General features: G+C 45.0%; 1 protein-coding gene across 5 annotated transcripts in view; it reads right to left on the reverse strand.

The window, feature by feature from the left end:
• Positions 1–15,409, reverse strand: part of LOC137429862 (uncharacterized) — a 106,462-nt gene that overhangs the window by 11,448 nt on the left and 79,605 nt on the right. For 4 of the 5 annotated variants that reach the window (XM_068120179.2, XM_078779923.1, XM_078779924.1 and 1 more), the window contains 2 exons: positions 2,991–3,087; positions 1,673–1,795 (listed from right to left, as the gene is read on the reverse strand). In XM_068120179.2, the coding sequence (XP_067976280.2) occupies positions 1,673–1,795; positions 2,991–3,087 (220 nt within the window). Of the gene's footprint in view, positions 1–1,672; positions 1,796–2,990; positions 3,088–10,140; positions 12,237–15,409 lie in introns of those variants that run through there. The other variant, XM_078779922.1, reaches the window with a different exon arrangement.

Here is a 15,409-nt window from a genome sequence, read left to right on the forward strand (position 1 = left end):
AAATTATTTAGCAGAAACTGAAAAATATTTTCAACAAGTTAGAAAAAGAAAGTGTAAAATTTGAACTGTATCGAGTAAAACATTATGAATTATGCTTTTGTGGACCATTTATAGTTTGTTTCTATCATGTGTATATTGGAGAGGTGTTGGAGAGGTGTTGGAGAGGAGGATAAGGAAGAAAGTGAAGATCGACGAAATGCAGTTTGGATTTATGCCAGGAAGAGGAACGACAGATGCGCTTTTCATTGTGAGGCAGTTGCAGGAGAAGTACATGGATAAGAGGAAGAAGTTGTTTTTTGGGTTTGTTGATCTGGAGAAAGCATTCGATAGGGTTCCACGCAAAGTATTGACATGGGCATTGAGGAAGTTAGGAGTGGAGGAATGGTTGATCAGAGTAGTGATGGCAATGTACAAAAGAGCACGCACAGCTGTAAGGACGAAGGACGGGAACAGTGGTGAGTTTGAGGTGAAGGTGGGAGTGCATCAGGGGTCGGTACTAAGTCCACTACTATTTGTAGCTGTGATGGAGGTGCTGGCTCAGACCGTAAAGGAGGGTTTACCGTGGGAGTTGTTGTATGCAGATGATCTGGTGTTGATTGCGGAAAGTATGGATGGACTGAAGGAAAAGATGAACAAGTGGAAGGAATGTATGGAGACAAAAGGTCTGAAGGTGAATATCGGAAAGACAAAGGTGATGGCAAGTGGTAAAGCATGTGGTGAGGTGGAAAGAACTGGGAAGTGGCCGTGTGCTGTGTGTCGGAAGGGTGTCGGAGTGAACTCCATTCAATGTACAATGTGTGAGTGGGTTCATCAAAAATGTAGTGGTCTGAGAGGGTCATTAACCAGTGTGGCAGCTACATTCAAATGTAAGGTGTGCACAGAGGGAGCTGCAGATGGAGGAAATGTTGAGTTGGATCTTGGAGACTGCGTGAAGCTGGAAGGTGTGAAAACATTTTGCTACCTCGGAGACATGCTGAATGGAGAAGGTGGATCAGACTCGGCAACGGTTGCTCGAGTGAGATGTGCATGGAAGAAGTTTCGGGAACTGAGTGGCGTGCTGATGAGGAGGAGAGTGTCGCTGAAGCTGAAGGGAAAGGTGTATGCTGCATGTGTGAGAAGTGTTATGATTTATGGGAGCGAGACATGGGTAATGAACGTAGAGCAGCAACGAAGGCTGGAAAGGGTGGAAATGCGAATGGTTCGATGGATGTGCGGAGTATCGTTGAGAGAGAGGAAGACAAATGATGAATTGCGAAAGATGATGGGAATATTGCCTGTGATTGATGCTGTGAAGAGGAACAGGTTGAGATGGTTTGGTCATGTATTGAGGAAGGATGAAAGTGACTGGTTGAGAAGAGTGATGGAAGTTAATGTAGAAGGAAGTAGAGGACGGGGAAGACCGAGAAAGACTTGGCTAAAGATGGTGGAAGAAGAAATGCGGGCAAGGGGGTTAACAAGGAGAGATGCAGAAAATAGGGCAAAATGGAGAAGATTGTCATGGGGACCGCAAGGCTAACCCCCGCTCTAGCAGGGAACATGGCCTTAAAATGCATGTTGTTGTGTGTTGTATGTGTATATCAGAAGTTATAAAAGTTCAAATTTGCACAAAGACTTTATGGAAACCATGTATAATCCCAATGTAAAGGATGCAATTCACTAAAATTGAACAAACCTCGATCAATACATGAAGCAATGCTGGACTTCTGTGTTGATGCAACCTCTAACTCTTTAATAGGAATGGAGGATTTCCGGGTGTTTTGAGCGATATCAGTTGCCTCTTCCATATCCTCTTCACCTACACACAATTAAACATTATGATACATAAATGTTAAAATCCACATTGAATCAAGAAGTTTTTCACATGAAAACTTAAACAATAAATCAACTTTACAATAATACATTGTCAAACAATAAGAAGAACCTTACCATTGTAAAACAAAAAAGAAGAAAACTCAAAGCTATTAGTCATAAACAATTTCTATCTATTGTGAAATTCTTCAACCAATGGGGAGGTTTGCTTTGTACTTCACCACAATACGGTTAGGTTTTAGGAAATAGAAGGTGGTGAAATATATGACACAACATTATCATTTTGAAGCAAAAAATATCCACTGATATTCTTAAGGTAAGAAAGAACCACTTTTAGAAGCCATTTTTCCCCGCAGAGCAGGGGTTGGCCTTTTTCGGGCACCGTGGTCCCCTTTTTGAAGCAATGTTTTATGGCCGGATGCCCTTCCTGCCGCCAACCCTGTTAGTCACCTCTTGCGACACACAGGGAATTACCAGTGAAATGGTACTCAATTTGCCGATCTTGGAAGGATGACAGGCTGAGTCAACCCCCCTGGCCTTAATTGAGCGATCGACCGGGATGCAAACCCAGGATCCTAGGATCCCAAGCCGGCACCCTAACCGCTAAGCCAACACCAGGTAAGGTAAATAAAAAATTTGCTGAACTCGGTGACAGCAATAAACAAAAACACACTGGGGCACCAAGGTACGTTTCACAAAAATTATGACATTGGACTTCAAACCATGGATACTACAGAAGATTTAACTTGAAATTTTTTAGAAATAAAAAGAAAAGAAAGTAAGAAATATTGGAACAAACATTGGATAGAAAAAGCTGCATCAATACCAGAGTTATGGTTTACTTTGTCATTATAAGGCAGGAAGCTTTGGTCATCATCTATCCTAATCCCACACACTATTCGTACTGAGCAGCTGAGCATTTCTAACACCACGATGTGTGGATGAAGATTCAACAAGTGCAGCTTCTGGGGACAGCTGGAAAGTTTTTCAAATACATGCTCAAGCATCGAGCACAAAATGTGTGCCAAAGAAGAGCCTGCAGGTTGGATAACTTATGGCTTCACACAATATTCCAAAAATCGGTGGAACACTGCATATATTGTAAAATATAACTATTGCTTCTCAAGAGAGAGGAGCTCAGCTCTCAATGAAAGTGACCGTGTAGGCTCGAAGCAACTTACTTTTAATACATAGCTCCATGACTTTGGCTTGGGCAGTTTCTGGTCTAAGGCCCTGCGACTGCAGACAACATGGGAAGGTCTCCATGTCAGTCATGACCTGTTGAAAACACAGAACCATACTCACAAAAAGAATGGTTACACATATGTTCATGCCCAATGTTCTTCAACATCACAATCATCACCACCCATGTCTAAATGTACATGATGGATTTTAGGAAAGAGATACGGTACTCACAATAGTCCAATACAAGCAAAAATAAAATAAAACACACCACAAGATGTACAGCTAGGTACAATAATATATTTATATTTGTTTACAATTATAGTTAGCTCTTTGTGTAAAGTTAAATACAAGTACATTCGTTGGCATGTCTTGGACTATTGCTTGGACATACACTACATGGCCAAAAGTATGAGGAAACCCCTTATAATTAGTGGATTCGGCTGTTTCAGCCACACTCATTGCTGACAGGTGTATATAATCAAGCACACAGCCATGCAATCTTCATAGACAAACATTGGCAGTAAAATGGGCCATATTGAAGAGCTCAGTGACTTTCAACGTGGCATCGTCATAGGATGCCACCTTTCCAACAAGTCAGTTCGTCAAATTTCTGCCCTGCTTGAGCTTCCCCGGTCAACTGCAAGTGCTGTTATTGTGAAGTGGAAACGTCTAGGAGCAACAACAGCTCAGCTGCGAAGTGGTAGGCCACACAAGCTCACAGAACGGGACCGCCGAGAGCTGAAGCGCGTAAAAATCGTCTGTCCTCGGTTGCAACACTCGCTACCGAGTTCCAAACTGCCTCTGGAAGCAACGTCAGCACAACAACTATTCGTCGGGAGCTTCATGAGATGGGTTTCCATGGCCGAGCAGCCGCACACAGGCCTAAGATCACCATGCGCAATGCCAAGCGTCGGCTGCAGTGGTGTAAAGCTCGCCGCCATTGGACTCTGGAGCGGTGGAAACGTGTTCTCTGGAGTGATGAATCATGCATGCTTCACCATCTGGCCGTCCGACGGACTAATCTGGGTTTCGCGAATGCCAGGAGAACGAATACCTGCCCAAATGCATAGTGCCAACTGTAAAGTTTGGTTGAGGAGGAATAATGGTCTGGGGCTGTTTTTCATGGTTTGGGCTAGGCCCCTTAGTTCCAGTGAAGAGAAATATTAACACTACAGCATACAATGACATTCTAGATTATTTTGTGCTTCCAACTTCGTAGCAAGTTTGGGGAAGGCCCTTTCCTGTTTCAGCATGACAATGCCCCAGTGCACAAAGTGAGGTCAATACAGAAATGGTTTGTCGAGATCGGTGTGGAAGAACTTGACTGGCCTGCACAGAGCCCTGACCTCAACCCCATCAAACACCTTTGGGATGAATTGGAACGCCGACTGCAGGCCAGGCCTAATCGCCCAACATTAGTGCCCGACCTCACTAATGCTCTTGTGGTTGAATGGAAGCAAATCCCTGCAGCAATGTTCCAACATCTAGTGGAAAGCCTTCCCAGAAGAGTGGAGGCTGTTATTGCAGCAAAGGGGAGAGGGGGAGGGGGGACAACTCCATGTTAATGCCCATGATTTTGGAATGAGATTTTGACGAGCACATACGGGTGTGATGTTTGGGTGTCCACACACCATAACTGATTAACTCTCTCTTTCATCATTGCACTCTCTTTCAAGTTCAGTTGAAAGTATAACACCCACCCCCCACCCCCTGCTTCCCATCCCTCCCCAAAAGGGTCAAATCATAGATTGCACAATGCACATAAAATGTTAGAAAACTTCGTTATTATTTTTCAAACATTAGTACTCCAATCTTTTGTTATTTTATCAGTGCCAATTGTCAATTTCAATATACATGTATGGGGTGAGTGTGGGTGAGCTACACGTGCAGGTAGGAACAAATGCTTTTTTCATATTTCTCTTTTCTTTACAGGAGTGAGGCTCATGGAAGAATAACTGACAGTGTGACAAACATCAAGGCAATGAAGAAGCAGGAAAAGAGTAGAGAGAGGAAAGGATGAAACACTGAAGCTAGCAAGTAAAATTGTTGAGATAGCAAAGGTTAATGGGGGTAATAAAGATCATGGGTCAGAAATGGGGATGACATCAGATGGTGGTGTCCTGCTTGCTTGAAGTCCTGGAGGAAAGAGTGAGGCAGAACAGCCACTGGAAGCTGGTTTCATAAGTGAGGAATAAGATTGTTGAGAGTGTACAGTCAGCTTTTTTTTTTTTTTTTTTTTTTTTTTTTTTGTATACAAGATCGAGGCTCGTGAAAGAGCGAAAATTAATCACACAGAAAGACAAACAGACACATAAAACAAATAACATCGGGAGCGGTAGACAAGATGGGGAGAGAGGGGGAAGGACACAAACACAACATTTGAGAGCAGGGACCGAGAGACATGGAGACATCGAGAGATCTGTGGGAGGGAGAGGGCTTTGGGGGGGAGGCATGTGAAGGGGGGAGGCATGTGAAGGGGGGGAGGCATGTGAAGGGGGGGGGGGGGTGGGAGAGGTATAAACATATGGACACTGCCAGGATTTCCAGGAAATAAGTTGGAATTTCAAACAAGGTGGATCTGGGGTGAATTAGTAGGGGTAGAAAAGATCAAGGTTATGGATGGGGGAAGATAAGAGATGGTGGTGAACAGCTGTTTTAAAGACCTGGAGGGAGGAGAGGGATTGAAGGGAGTGTGGGAGTTTGTTCCACAGGCGGGAGAAAAGAGGAATGAAAGAGTGAAGGTGAGCAGAGAGCCGAGATTTCGGCAGTTTAACCATCAGAGGGTTGCTGGCAGATCTTGTGCGACCTGTAGGAATATTTGGGGGACAGAGCACGGAGAGAGCTGGGGGAGCAAGGCCGGAGAGGAGTCGGTAGAAGACAGAAAGACCACCTACCTGCCTGCGGTGAGTGAGTGAAAGGCCCTCAGAGATAGCTTCATCGCGGGAGATTCCAATGATTTTGAAAGCTTTGGATTCAACAGCGTGAAGCCGAGCCAGGTGTGAGGCAGGAGCACCAGCCCATAGGGGAGAACAGTATTCCATTGAGCTGCGGATGAAAGCCTTGTATGTGGTGAGGAGCTCAGGTGTGCCGAGGAAGGACTTCGCACGACGGAGGATGCCCAGTCGGCGACTGGCTTTGGAGGCCAGCTTGGAAATGTGGTTTTCCCAAGAAAGATCATGGCAGATAGTGAGACCCAAAAGCTTGAGTGACAGAACTTCTTGGAGAGGATTGTTGAGAAAGTAGATGGGAGGGTTGTCCAGTCGATCTTTTCGGAGAGACATAGTAAGAGAGTGAGATTTGGCAGGATTGAAAGACATGTTCCACTTGTTTGACCAGTCTGTGATTTTGTCCAGGTCTTCAGAGAGTGAGGAGGCTGCAGACTGCCTATCTGAGGGAAGAGGAATGGAGCGGCAGAGAGTGGAGTCATCAGCAAAGAGATAGAGAGGATTTTCCAGAGAGTCAGAGAGATCATTGATAAAGACCAGAAAAAGCACAGGGCCCAGCACACTTCCTTGGGGAACTCCAGCCTGAACAGGAAGGGGAGATGAGAGAAATCCATTCAGGGCCACACGTTGACTACGACCAGAGAGGAAGTCCGCAAGCCATGCATGGAGATTTCCATGGATACCATAGGAGGAGAGTTTGGTGAGCAGAGCTGGGTGCCAGACCGTATCAAAGGCCCTTGATATGTCAAGGGAGACAGCTCTGATTTCCTGTTTGGCATTCAGGACCTCCGAAGCTGACATCCGAAGCTGACATCGAGCTATGGAAAGGGTAGAAAGGGCTGTACAGGAAGTTAAGTTCCTGTAAGGAAGTTAGGAGTGGAGGAATGGTTGATCAGAGTAGTGATGGCAATGTACAAAATAGCACGTACAGCTGTAAGGACGAAGGACGGGAACAATGGCGAGTTTGAGGTGAAGGTGGGAGTGCATCAGGGGTCGGTACTAAGTCCACTACTATTTGTAGCTGTGATGGAGGTGCTGGCTCGGAACGTAAAGGAGGGTTTACCGTGGGAGTTGTTGTATGCAGATGATCTGGTGTTGATTGCAGAAAGTATGGATGGACTGAAGGAGAATATCGGAAAAACGAAGGTGATGGCAAGTGGTAAAGCATGTGGTGAGGTGGAAAGAACTGGGAAGTGGCCGTGTGCTGTGTGCAGGAAGGGTGTCGGAGTGAATTCCATTCAATGTACAATGTGCGCTGAGTGGGTTCATCAAAAATGTAGTGGTTTGAGAGGGTTATTAACCAGTGTGGCAGCTACATTTTGTATACTGAATCGAGGCTCATGAAAGAGCTGACATTTACTTCACAAACAAATCAACCAGACAAACAAAATATATAAAAAGAGGGAGCGGAAGACAAGAGAATGGGAAGCACACAAACACTTGAGAGCACACAACATTTAAGAGCAGGGAGATGTGTGGGAGGGAGAGGGCTTGGGGGGAGGAGGCGTGGGAAGGGGGGGGGGGGGGATCAAGTGTAAGGTGTGCACAGAGGGAGCTGCATGCAGATGGAGGGAAATGCTGAGTTGGATCTTGGAGACGGCATGAAGCTGGAAGGTGTGAAAAGATTTTGTTACCTAGGAGACATGCTGAATGGAGAAGGTGGATCAGACTCGGCAATGGTTGCTGGAGTGAGATGTGCATGGAAGAAGTTTCGGGAACTGAGTGGCGTGCTGACGAGGAGGGGGATGTCGTTGAAGCTGAAGGGAAAGGTGTATGCTGCATGTGTGAGAAGTGTTATGATTTATGGGAGCGAGACATGGGTGATGAACGTAGAGCAGCAACGAAGGCTAGAAAGGGTGGAAATGCGAATGGTTCGGTGGATGTGTAGAGTATCGTTGAGAGAGAGGAAGACAAATGATGAATTGCGAAAGATGATGGGAATAGAGCCTGTGATGGATGCTGTGAAGAGGACCAGGTTGAGATGGTTTGGTCATGTGTTGAGGAAGGATGAAAGTGACTGGTTGAGAAGAGTGATGGAAATGAATGTAGAGGGAAGTAGAGGACGGGGAAGACTGAGAAAGACTTGGCTAAAGATGGTCGAAGAAGAAATGCGGGCAAGGGGGTTAACAAGGGGAGATGCAGAAAATAGGGCAAAATGGAGAAGATTGTCATGGGGACCGCAAGGCTAACCCCCGCTCTTGTAGGGAAAATGGCCTTAAAATGCCTGTTGTTGTTGTTGTTTTACAGTCAGCTGGATTTTGGACGTTTAACCAGAAGGGGTTTACCGGAATAACCTGTGCTTCCTGACGTTGCAGGGAAGGGTCGAAAAAGAAAGAGAGCAGAGAGAGCATTATTGGAGAATAGATGGAAGCAAACAAAGACCACGCGACCTGCCTGTGATGCAAGAGCAACAGACCTTGTGCTTCGACCTCATCATGGGAGATTCCAATACTATTGAGAGCTTTATGTTCCACAGAATCCAGGAGAGAGAGTGATGCTGGGGCCCCAGCCCATCGTGGAGAGCAATACTCCAATCGAGCTATGGACAATAACCTTGTAGACTGTGAGTCGCTCTGATTTTCCAAGGAAAGACTTGGATTAAAGGAGGATATCCCGACTGCCACTGGCTTTGGAATCCAGATTTTGTTTTGTGTGCGGCCCAGGAAAGTTCATGGCTGACAATTAGGCTTAGCAGTTCAATAGACTGAACCTACTCTAGTGGATGATCAAGCAAATAGATAGGAGGGTTTTCTTTTATACAGAGTCAATGGAAGAGCTAGAGCAAGAACGGATCAGGATGCAACATAACAAAAGAAACAGCAGAAAGAGAAGGGGGAAATGTCAAAAGCAGCACCGAGGGAGAAAATAGACGAAGACGGACAAAAAAAGTGGGTTTGATGATCATTCCAGAGTTATAGGATGAGGCAGATTGTTCAGGATGGAAAGATATGCTATATTTATCAGACAAGACTATCAGGCAAGATACCTAGCAAAGGGATGGGATACTGTACATCACAATGTGGAGTAGTCTGCAAAAAAAGGAAGAGAGAATTTTCCATAGCATCGGAGAGGTCACCAATGTAGATGAGGATCAAGACTGGGCCTTACGGGACTTCAGCCTCCACTGGAAGAGGGCAAGAGAGGATTCCATTGAAGGCACCACGACTGCATGAGAGGAGGAAGTCAGAACTCCTGAAATGAAGGTGCCTTCTATAGCACATACAGATTGTTTGGCAAGCAAAGCAGGACGCTAAACTCTGTTGAAGGGCCGAGATATGTCCACGGAGACGGGCCTAACCTCATGTGATATTGAGGGCCTTCACCATTGTGAATATAGGAGCAAAGCATATCCAGAGTTGAGTGATTGGGAAGGAATTCAAACTGATGATGAGATATCTCAATGTTTGAAAACAGGAAAGATTTGACATTGGAAACAATGATGGATTCCATGATTTTGGCTGTAAATGGAAGCAAGCTCATTGACCTACACTTGGTTGGGCCTGTTTCTGCACCCTTCTTGTGGAAGGAAGTGATGTTTGCTTCCTTCCAGGCAGAGGGGAGGCATGCAATAAAGGACAGACTGAATATGGCAGATAAAGGGGGAGCAAAAACTTCAAAGCAAGATTTGAGAGCATGGGCACTGATGCCATCTAGGACGTTGCCAAAGCAAGGCGAAGGTCGGACAGAACTTACTCTACCTTCTCGGATGAGGACACAGAGTTGGTGGGTCCGTTGGAGTAAAATGGCAACAGAATGCAATGGGTTGGAGATGGTAACCAAATTTTGACAGAGGGCAGATTTTAGTCACTGCCAGTTAGCTTGTGTGAACAGCCAGATTTTGAGGCATTGGGTTATTCTCTATCAACTGGCAGAAAAATATGAGCTTTGATCAGAAAATCGGCAGAGGGGCCAAGTGGGGCAGAGGAGGAACAGGAAAGATTGGGTAGAAAGTTAGTCATTACTAGGTCCAGGAGAGAGGACATACCAGCTGCTGAAACCCTGGTTGGGAAGTTTACAGATTGGGTCAGACCCACACAAGGCCTTAGATGCAAAGACATGACTGGTTGTTCAAAAGCTGACACCAGCCAGATGGCATGATGGCTTTTGAAGTTGCTACAGCTGAGGAAAAGAGTTGGCATGAACGATTAAGAGTAGATCCCTGTTAGCAGAATACTGCACAAGAATGTATTTTTCAATATACCTGTGATATCTGCGTTGTTGGCAGCAGGCTTGCTGGGGTTGCTGATGGAGTTTCACTCGCTGCCGTCGGTGTTGTTGATTTTGTTTCTGGAGTTTGTCCGCTAGTTGATGGAGTTTCATGGGAGGATGTGGATGAAGACGGAGGTTTAAAGTAGGTGTACAGAGAAGTTTGGATAGCTTCCCTCTTCTTCCTCTCGTACAATTCTTTGTAGCAACGCACTGCATCGTCCAATGCTCGTTTAGCATGCAGGCTACGCTCCATGTTCGGGTCATCTTCCATCATGATTTCTTTTGCATGATCAATATAGTGGAAAATTTCTGCCAGTCGTTTGGTCGTAAAGTGCTTAGGGGGTGGTGTGGGAATTTCTGCCTCTTCTTGTCGCTCTCTTGCCCGTTGTTGTTCCAGTTCTATTAGATCCTGGTTACTCAAGTCCTCCCCATGAGACTCCAGAAGCTCCACAACATCATCAAGATCCACTTCGTCAAAACCTGCCTCCTTTGCCAGCCCCACAATCTCTGGATGAATCTCAGGCACATTGACAAAACCACGGAAATCATGGACGCACTCAGGCCACAGCTTCCTCCACACGCCGTTCATATTAGCTTGAGTTACCTCGTCCCAGGAGGCGGCGATGTTGTCCACAGCGTTCTTGATTGTGTAGCCCTTCCAAAACTCCCTTAATGTTGGCTTGTCCTTCCTGTCCATCCTGACTAAATGTGCCATCATTCCTCGAAGGTAGTAAGTCTTCAACATTGTGATGATGCCCTGATCCATGGGTTGCAACAATGACGGCGTATTAGGTGGGAAAAATACGACACGTACATTGTCGGTCAATTCTTGGGTGTTGGGTGGATGACCAGGGGCATTGTCGACGATCAGCAAGGCTTTGTTGTCCAGGTTGTGTTCCGCACAATATCCTGTAACAAAGGAGGAGAAGTATGAGGTAATCCAATCTTGAAAAAGTAGCCCAGTCATCCAGGCTTTGGGATTGGTTCGCCATATCACGGGGAGATTGACCTTTGAATATCCTTTCAGAGCTCTAGGATTTTCTGAGTGGTACACCAAGAGAGGCTTGAGCTTAGCGTCACCCTGGGCGTTGCCTCCTAGCAGCAGGGTGAGGCGATCCTTGGCTGCTTTGATTCCTGAAGCGACCTTTTCCTCCTTTGAAATATATGCACGTGACGGCATTTTCTTCCAGTAAAGCCCAGTCTCGTCCACATTAAAAACTTGCTTGGGAGAGTAGCCACCTTCACTGATCATTTTCTTCAATTCCTCTGGGAAGCTGCCTGCTGCCTCGGTGTCCACACTCGCTCCCTCACCACTCACACGGATATCATGGAGGTTCATACGCCGCTTGAATCGCTGAAACCAACCATGGCTCGCCTTGAATGTTACTTGAGCACCAGACGTTCCCTCACTTCCATCTCGTTCTTTTAAATCCCGCCATAATGATTGTGCTTTCGCTTGAATTATGGTCAAACTCAAGGCCATGTGTCGTTGAGTTTGGTCCTCGATCCAAACATTTAAGAGTCTCTCCATATTTTCCATCAGCGAATCTCTTCCCCTGGTAATTTTAGTAGCACTTAAATGGGTTACACTTTCCGCACTCGCCTTGATTTTATCTGCATTATTGAGAATCGTTCGTATAGTTGATGGAGCTAGGCCTTGTACACGACAAATATCCACCGAGCGCTCACCACGCTCATGCCTTTTTACCACATCCAATTTCACAGCTAAAGTAATAGAGTGGCGAGCCCTCTTACCACGAGTGCTTGATGGAGTAGATACAGGTCGTTTTCCACTCATATTGTAGGGTTTGTTAGTTACTGTACTTCACACCACTCGAATACGAGGTACAAAGCAGTGCAGTCTGAAGTACAGTAGAACACGTGCAGATTAAAAATAAAATATCCGTTTAGTGGTACACGACCGATTTAATGGATGTTATTTTACAATCAAATAGTACTGTATTATATTATATCCATACCCTTCCCTTTACAAATGGAATAATGACCTCCGTCATCCTCGAGAATCGAGAGCAGAGCACTCACTATACACTTCGACTGGCACTTCCTTCTGACAAACGCATCACATACGCTACCCCTTTAGACGCGGAGGCGGGGAAAAAAAATGCGGATCAGTGAAAATATCTGGCTTATAGTGAAAAGTGTTCGTTACCTTTATTCATTGCATATCAGTGAAAATGTCCGAAGTGGTTTCACACGCTCTTTCCTGAAAACGCTGAGCGTCAGCCGTCAAGCAAGGATTAAACAGCAAGTAGCGTTTTCAGTCTTTAGAACGAGTGTCGGAATCAAAGCACAGGCATGCCGCCGATTCACAGCACACGCTCTGCACATTATTATTACCGAGTCTGGTTTATGACATCCCGGATAACAATATTAAATATCCTCCATTATAATCGAAAAGAGCAGGTCATTGTGTATCGGTACCCTTAATATATATATTCCCTCACAGGTTACAGCGAAAATGGGAATGTACAACTTTATCTTTATTGCCCAAAACATCAGCAAAGTGTTTTTTAAACGTGAAAAATCACTGTTTTACAGCGCTTCCTCGGTAGTGTATTAAATAAGCAAACAAGAAACCGAAATGAACGAACGAAATTACAGCGCGAGCACGACGCTCCGGCCTAATCCTTCATATGGAGAAGAAGAAGAACCTCGCCGGAGAAGTTTCTCTTTGTAACCGTTCTACGGAAAACGTGAATCGATCGCGCTGGGCGGGGTGTTCCATGATGCATCACCAAGCGGCTTACTGTCGCTTGCCAAACCAGCGTTCCTTTGTCGCCCGTTTCGTTGGAGTGCTTAAGCCACTTGATGACCGCTTCACAAGCTGAGTTGTAATCATAATAAATGGAACTCACCCTCTCAATTCTCTTTCGTTCAATCGAAGCACAATATTAACCAACGAAATCGAAAAGAGAGGAATCTTAAAGGAACGTATTCTATTTTCAGGGATCACTGATAACCTCTCCTCGTATAATTTGTAAATCCTGGAGGAAAACTAATACACCGCCCCTAGATGTTGACGGAGCAATGATAACCCGCTGATGAGCAAATCTCCATTGTGTGGTTCCGTGGGTAAGTTCAATAAACAACATTTCTCACCTGCAATATCAGCTAATGTGGATTATTGGATGTGTGGACACGATGTAATCTATATTCCACGCCATCCATGTGTGTTATGATCGACTCAGGTCGAAATTGCCTTATTATGATTGGGAGGCCGATTAGGTTCGTTGATTGTCTATATCTTCTATGATATAAAACACAATGTCTGTTTGTACAGATGTCTGTCCTCCTTCATGAGGGTAGGTTTTGGGGACTGAGTAGGGGTTTAAAGCAAATATTTTAACACGACTCTCAAAGCAAATATTTTAACACGACTTTTAACACGACTCTTAACACGACAGTAAATACGACTGCGTATTTACTCCGGTCAAAAAACCCCGAAGACCCAGAAAGACCCCAAAAATCCCAAAGACCCAAAAGACCGCAAACACCCCGAAGACCCTTAAGACCAAACAAACCCAAAAGACCGAAAATACCTAAAATAACGAAATGACCCGAAGACCCAAATCATCCCGAAGACCAAAAGACCCCAAAGCACCAAAAGCTCTGAAAGACCCAAAACACCAAAAAGACCCCGATGACCCCCAAAGACCAAAAATACACAAAAGACCCCGAAGACCCAAAGGACCCAAAATATCGAAAATACCACAAAAACCCAAAAAACCTCAGAGACCCTTAAAGATCTCCAATACCCAAAAGACCCTGATGACCCAAAATATGCAAAAGACCCAGAGGACCCCAAAACACCGAAAATACCACAAAGACTCAAAAGACCCAGAAGCCTCAAAATACCCCGAAGACCCAGAGGACACAAAACACCCAGAGGACCCAAAATACCTAAAATACCCAGAGGACGGACCGAAATTACACAGAAGACCCAAAATACCCCGAGGACCCAAAAGAACCAGAAGATCAAAAAGACCCAGATGACCCAAAAGACCGAAAATACCACCAAGACCCAAAAGACCCCAATGACCCAGAAGATGCAAAAGACCCCGACAACACTGAAAAGACCACAAAGACTCAAAATTCCCCCGAAGACCCAGAGGACCCAAAAGACCCTGAGGACCAAAAGACCCAGAGGACCACAATAAAAACCCGATGACCAAAAAGACCAGTAATTACGTTTTTTCTATTAGAATTGTAGATGCGAGTTGCAAATGGAGCCTCCTCTTTCATTCCTCTTTTCTCCCGCCTCTGGAACAAACTCCCCCACTCCCTTCAATCCCACTCCTCCCTCCAGGTCTTTAAAACAACTGTTCACCACCAGCTCTTATCTCCCCCCATCCAAAACCTTGATCTGTTCTACCCCCGCTAATTTCACCAAAAATCCTCTTTTTTGAAATACCAACTTCTGTCCTGGAAGTCCTTGGATGTCCTTGTGTTTTATACTTCTCGCACCCCCCTTCCCACGCTTCTTCCGCTCCCTCTTTTTATATATTTTGTTTGTCTGGTTGATTTGTTTGTGGAAATAAATGTTAGCTCTTTCACGAGCCTCGATTCAGTATACAAAAAAAAAGAAAAAAAAAAAGGGCAGCTTACAGAAGCATTAAAAACCAAGACCGAAAGTCTAACAACGGCGTAGCCGGGCTTGTAAAATATTATAAACCACAACCACACATGATTCGCTTTTCAAACAGTCGCTAATGCTGCTTATGACATTAAACAAAAAAATTTGGAGGAATCCCGACATCCTTGAGGTAAGTTTTACTTCCATAACTGAGCGAAGATCTACTGTAATCTATATACCCCACAAGGGTTGGCGGTGTGCTCATTTACCAAGCAGCAAGCCAGCGCTTTCCAAGCCAGCCGTTCCTTAACGGTTTTGAATGGAGTGCTTGCTCAAATGCTTAAACCAAATGGCGATCTCTCCACCAGAAACTTGGTAAATGAACACACATCCAATGTTCTTACGACCCGACCATAGATCGACTGTAATCTATATACCCCAAAGATGAATGACCCTTCTTGCCACTCCCGTAGTGAGCGGGTGTACTTGTAAATTAAAATGTCGGTCGGTGGCGTCAGCCGTCGTAATGACATCATAGACGTAATGATGTAACGGACACAAAACTGCCGCTACTTGAATATGTAGAAGATGATATATTTTAACTTCCAGTAAGTTTGCAGTCACGACGAAGGGATTAGTGTAATGATTATATTTATTATAATATTAA

This window comes from Myxine glutinosa, chromosome 6, assembly GCF_964187855.1.
Source record: "Myxine glutinosa chromosome 6, kmMyxGlut1.1, whole genome shotgun sequence".
NCBI lineage: Eukaryota > Metazoa > Chordata > Myxini > Myxiniformes > Myxinidae > Myxine > Myxine glutinosa.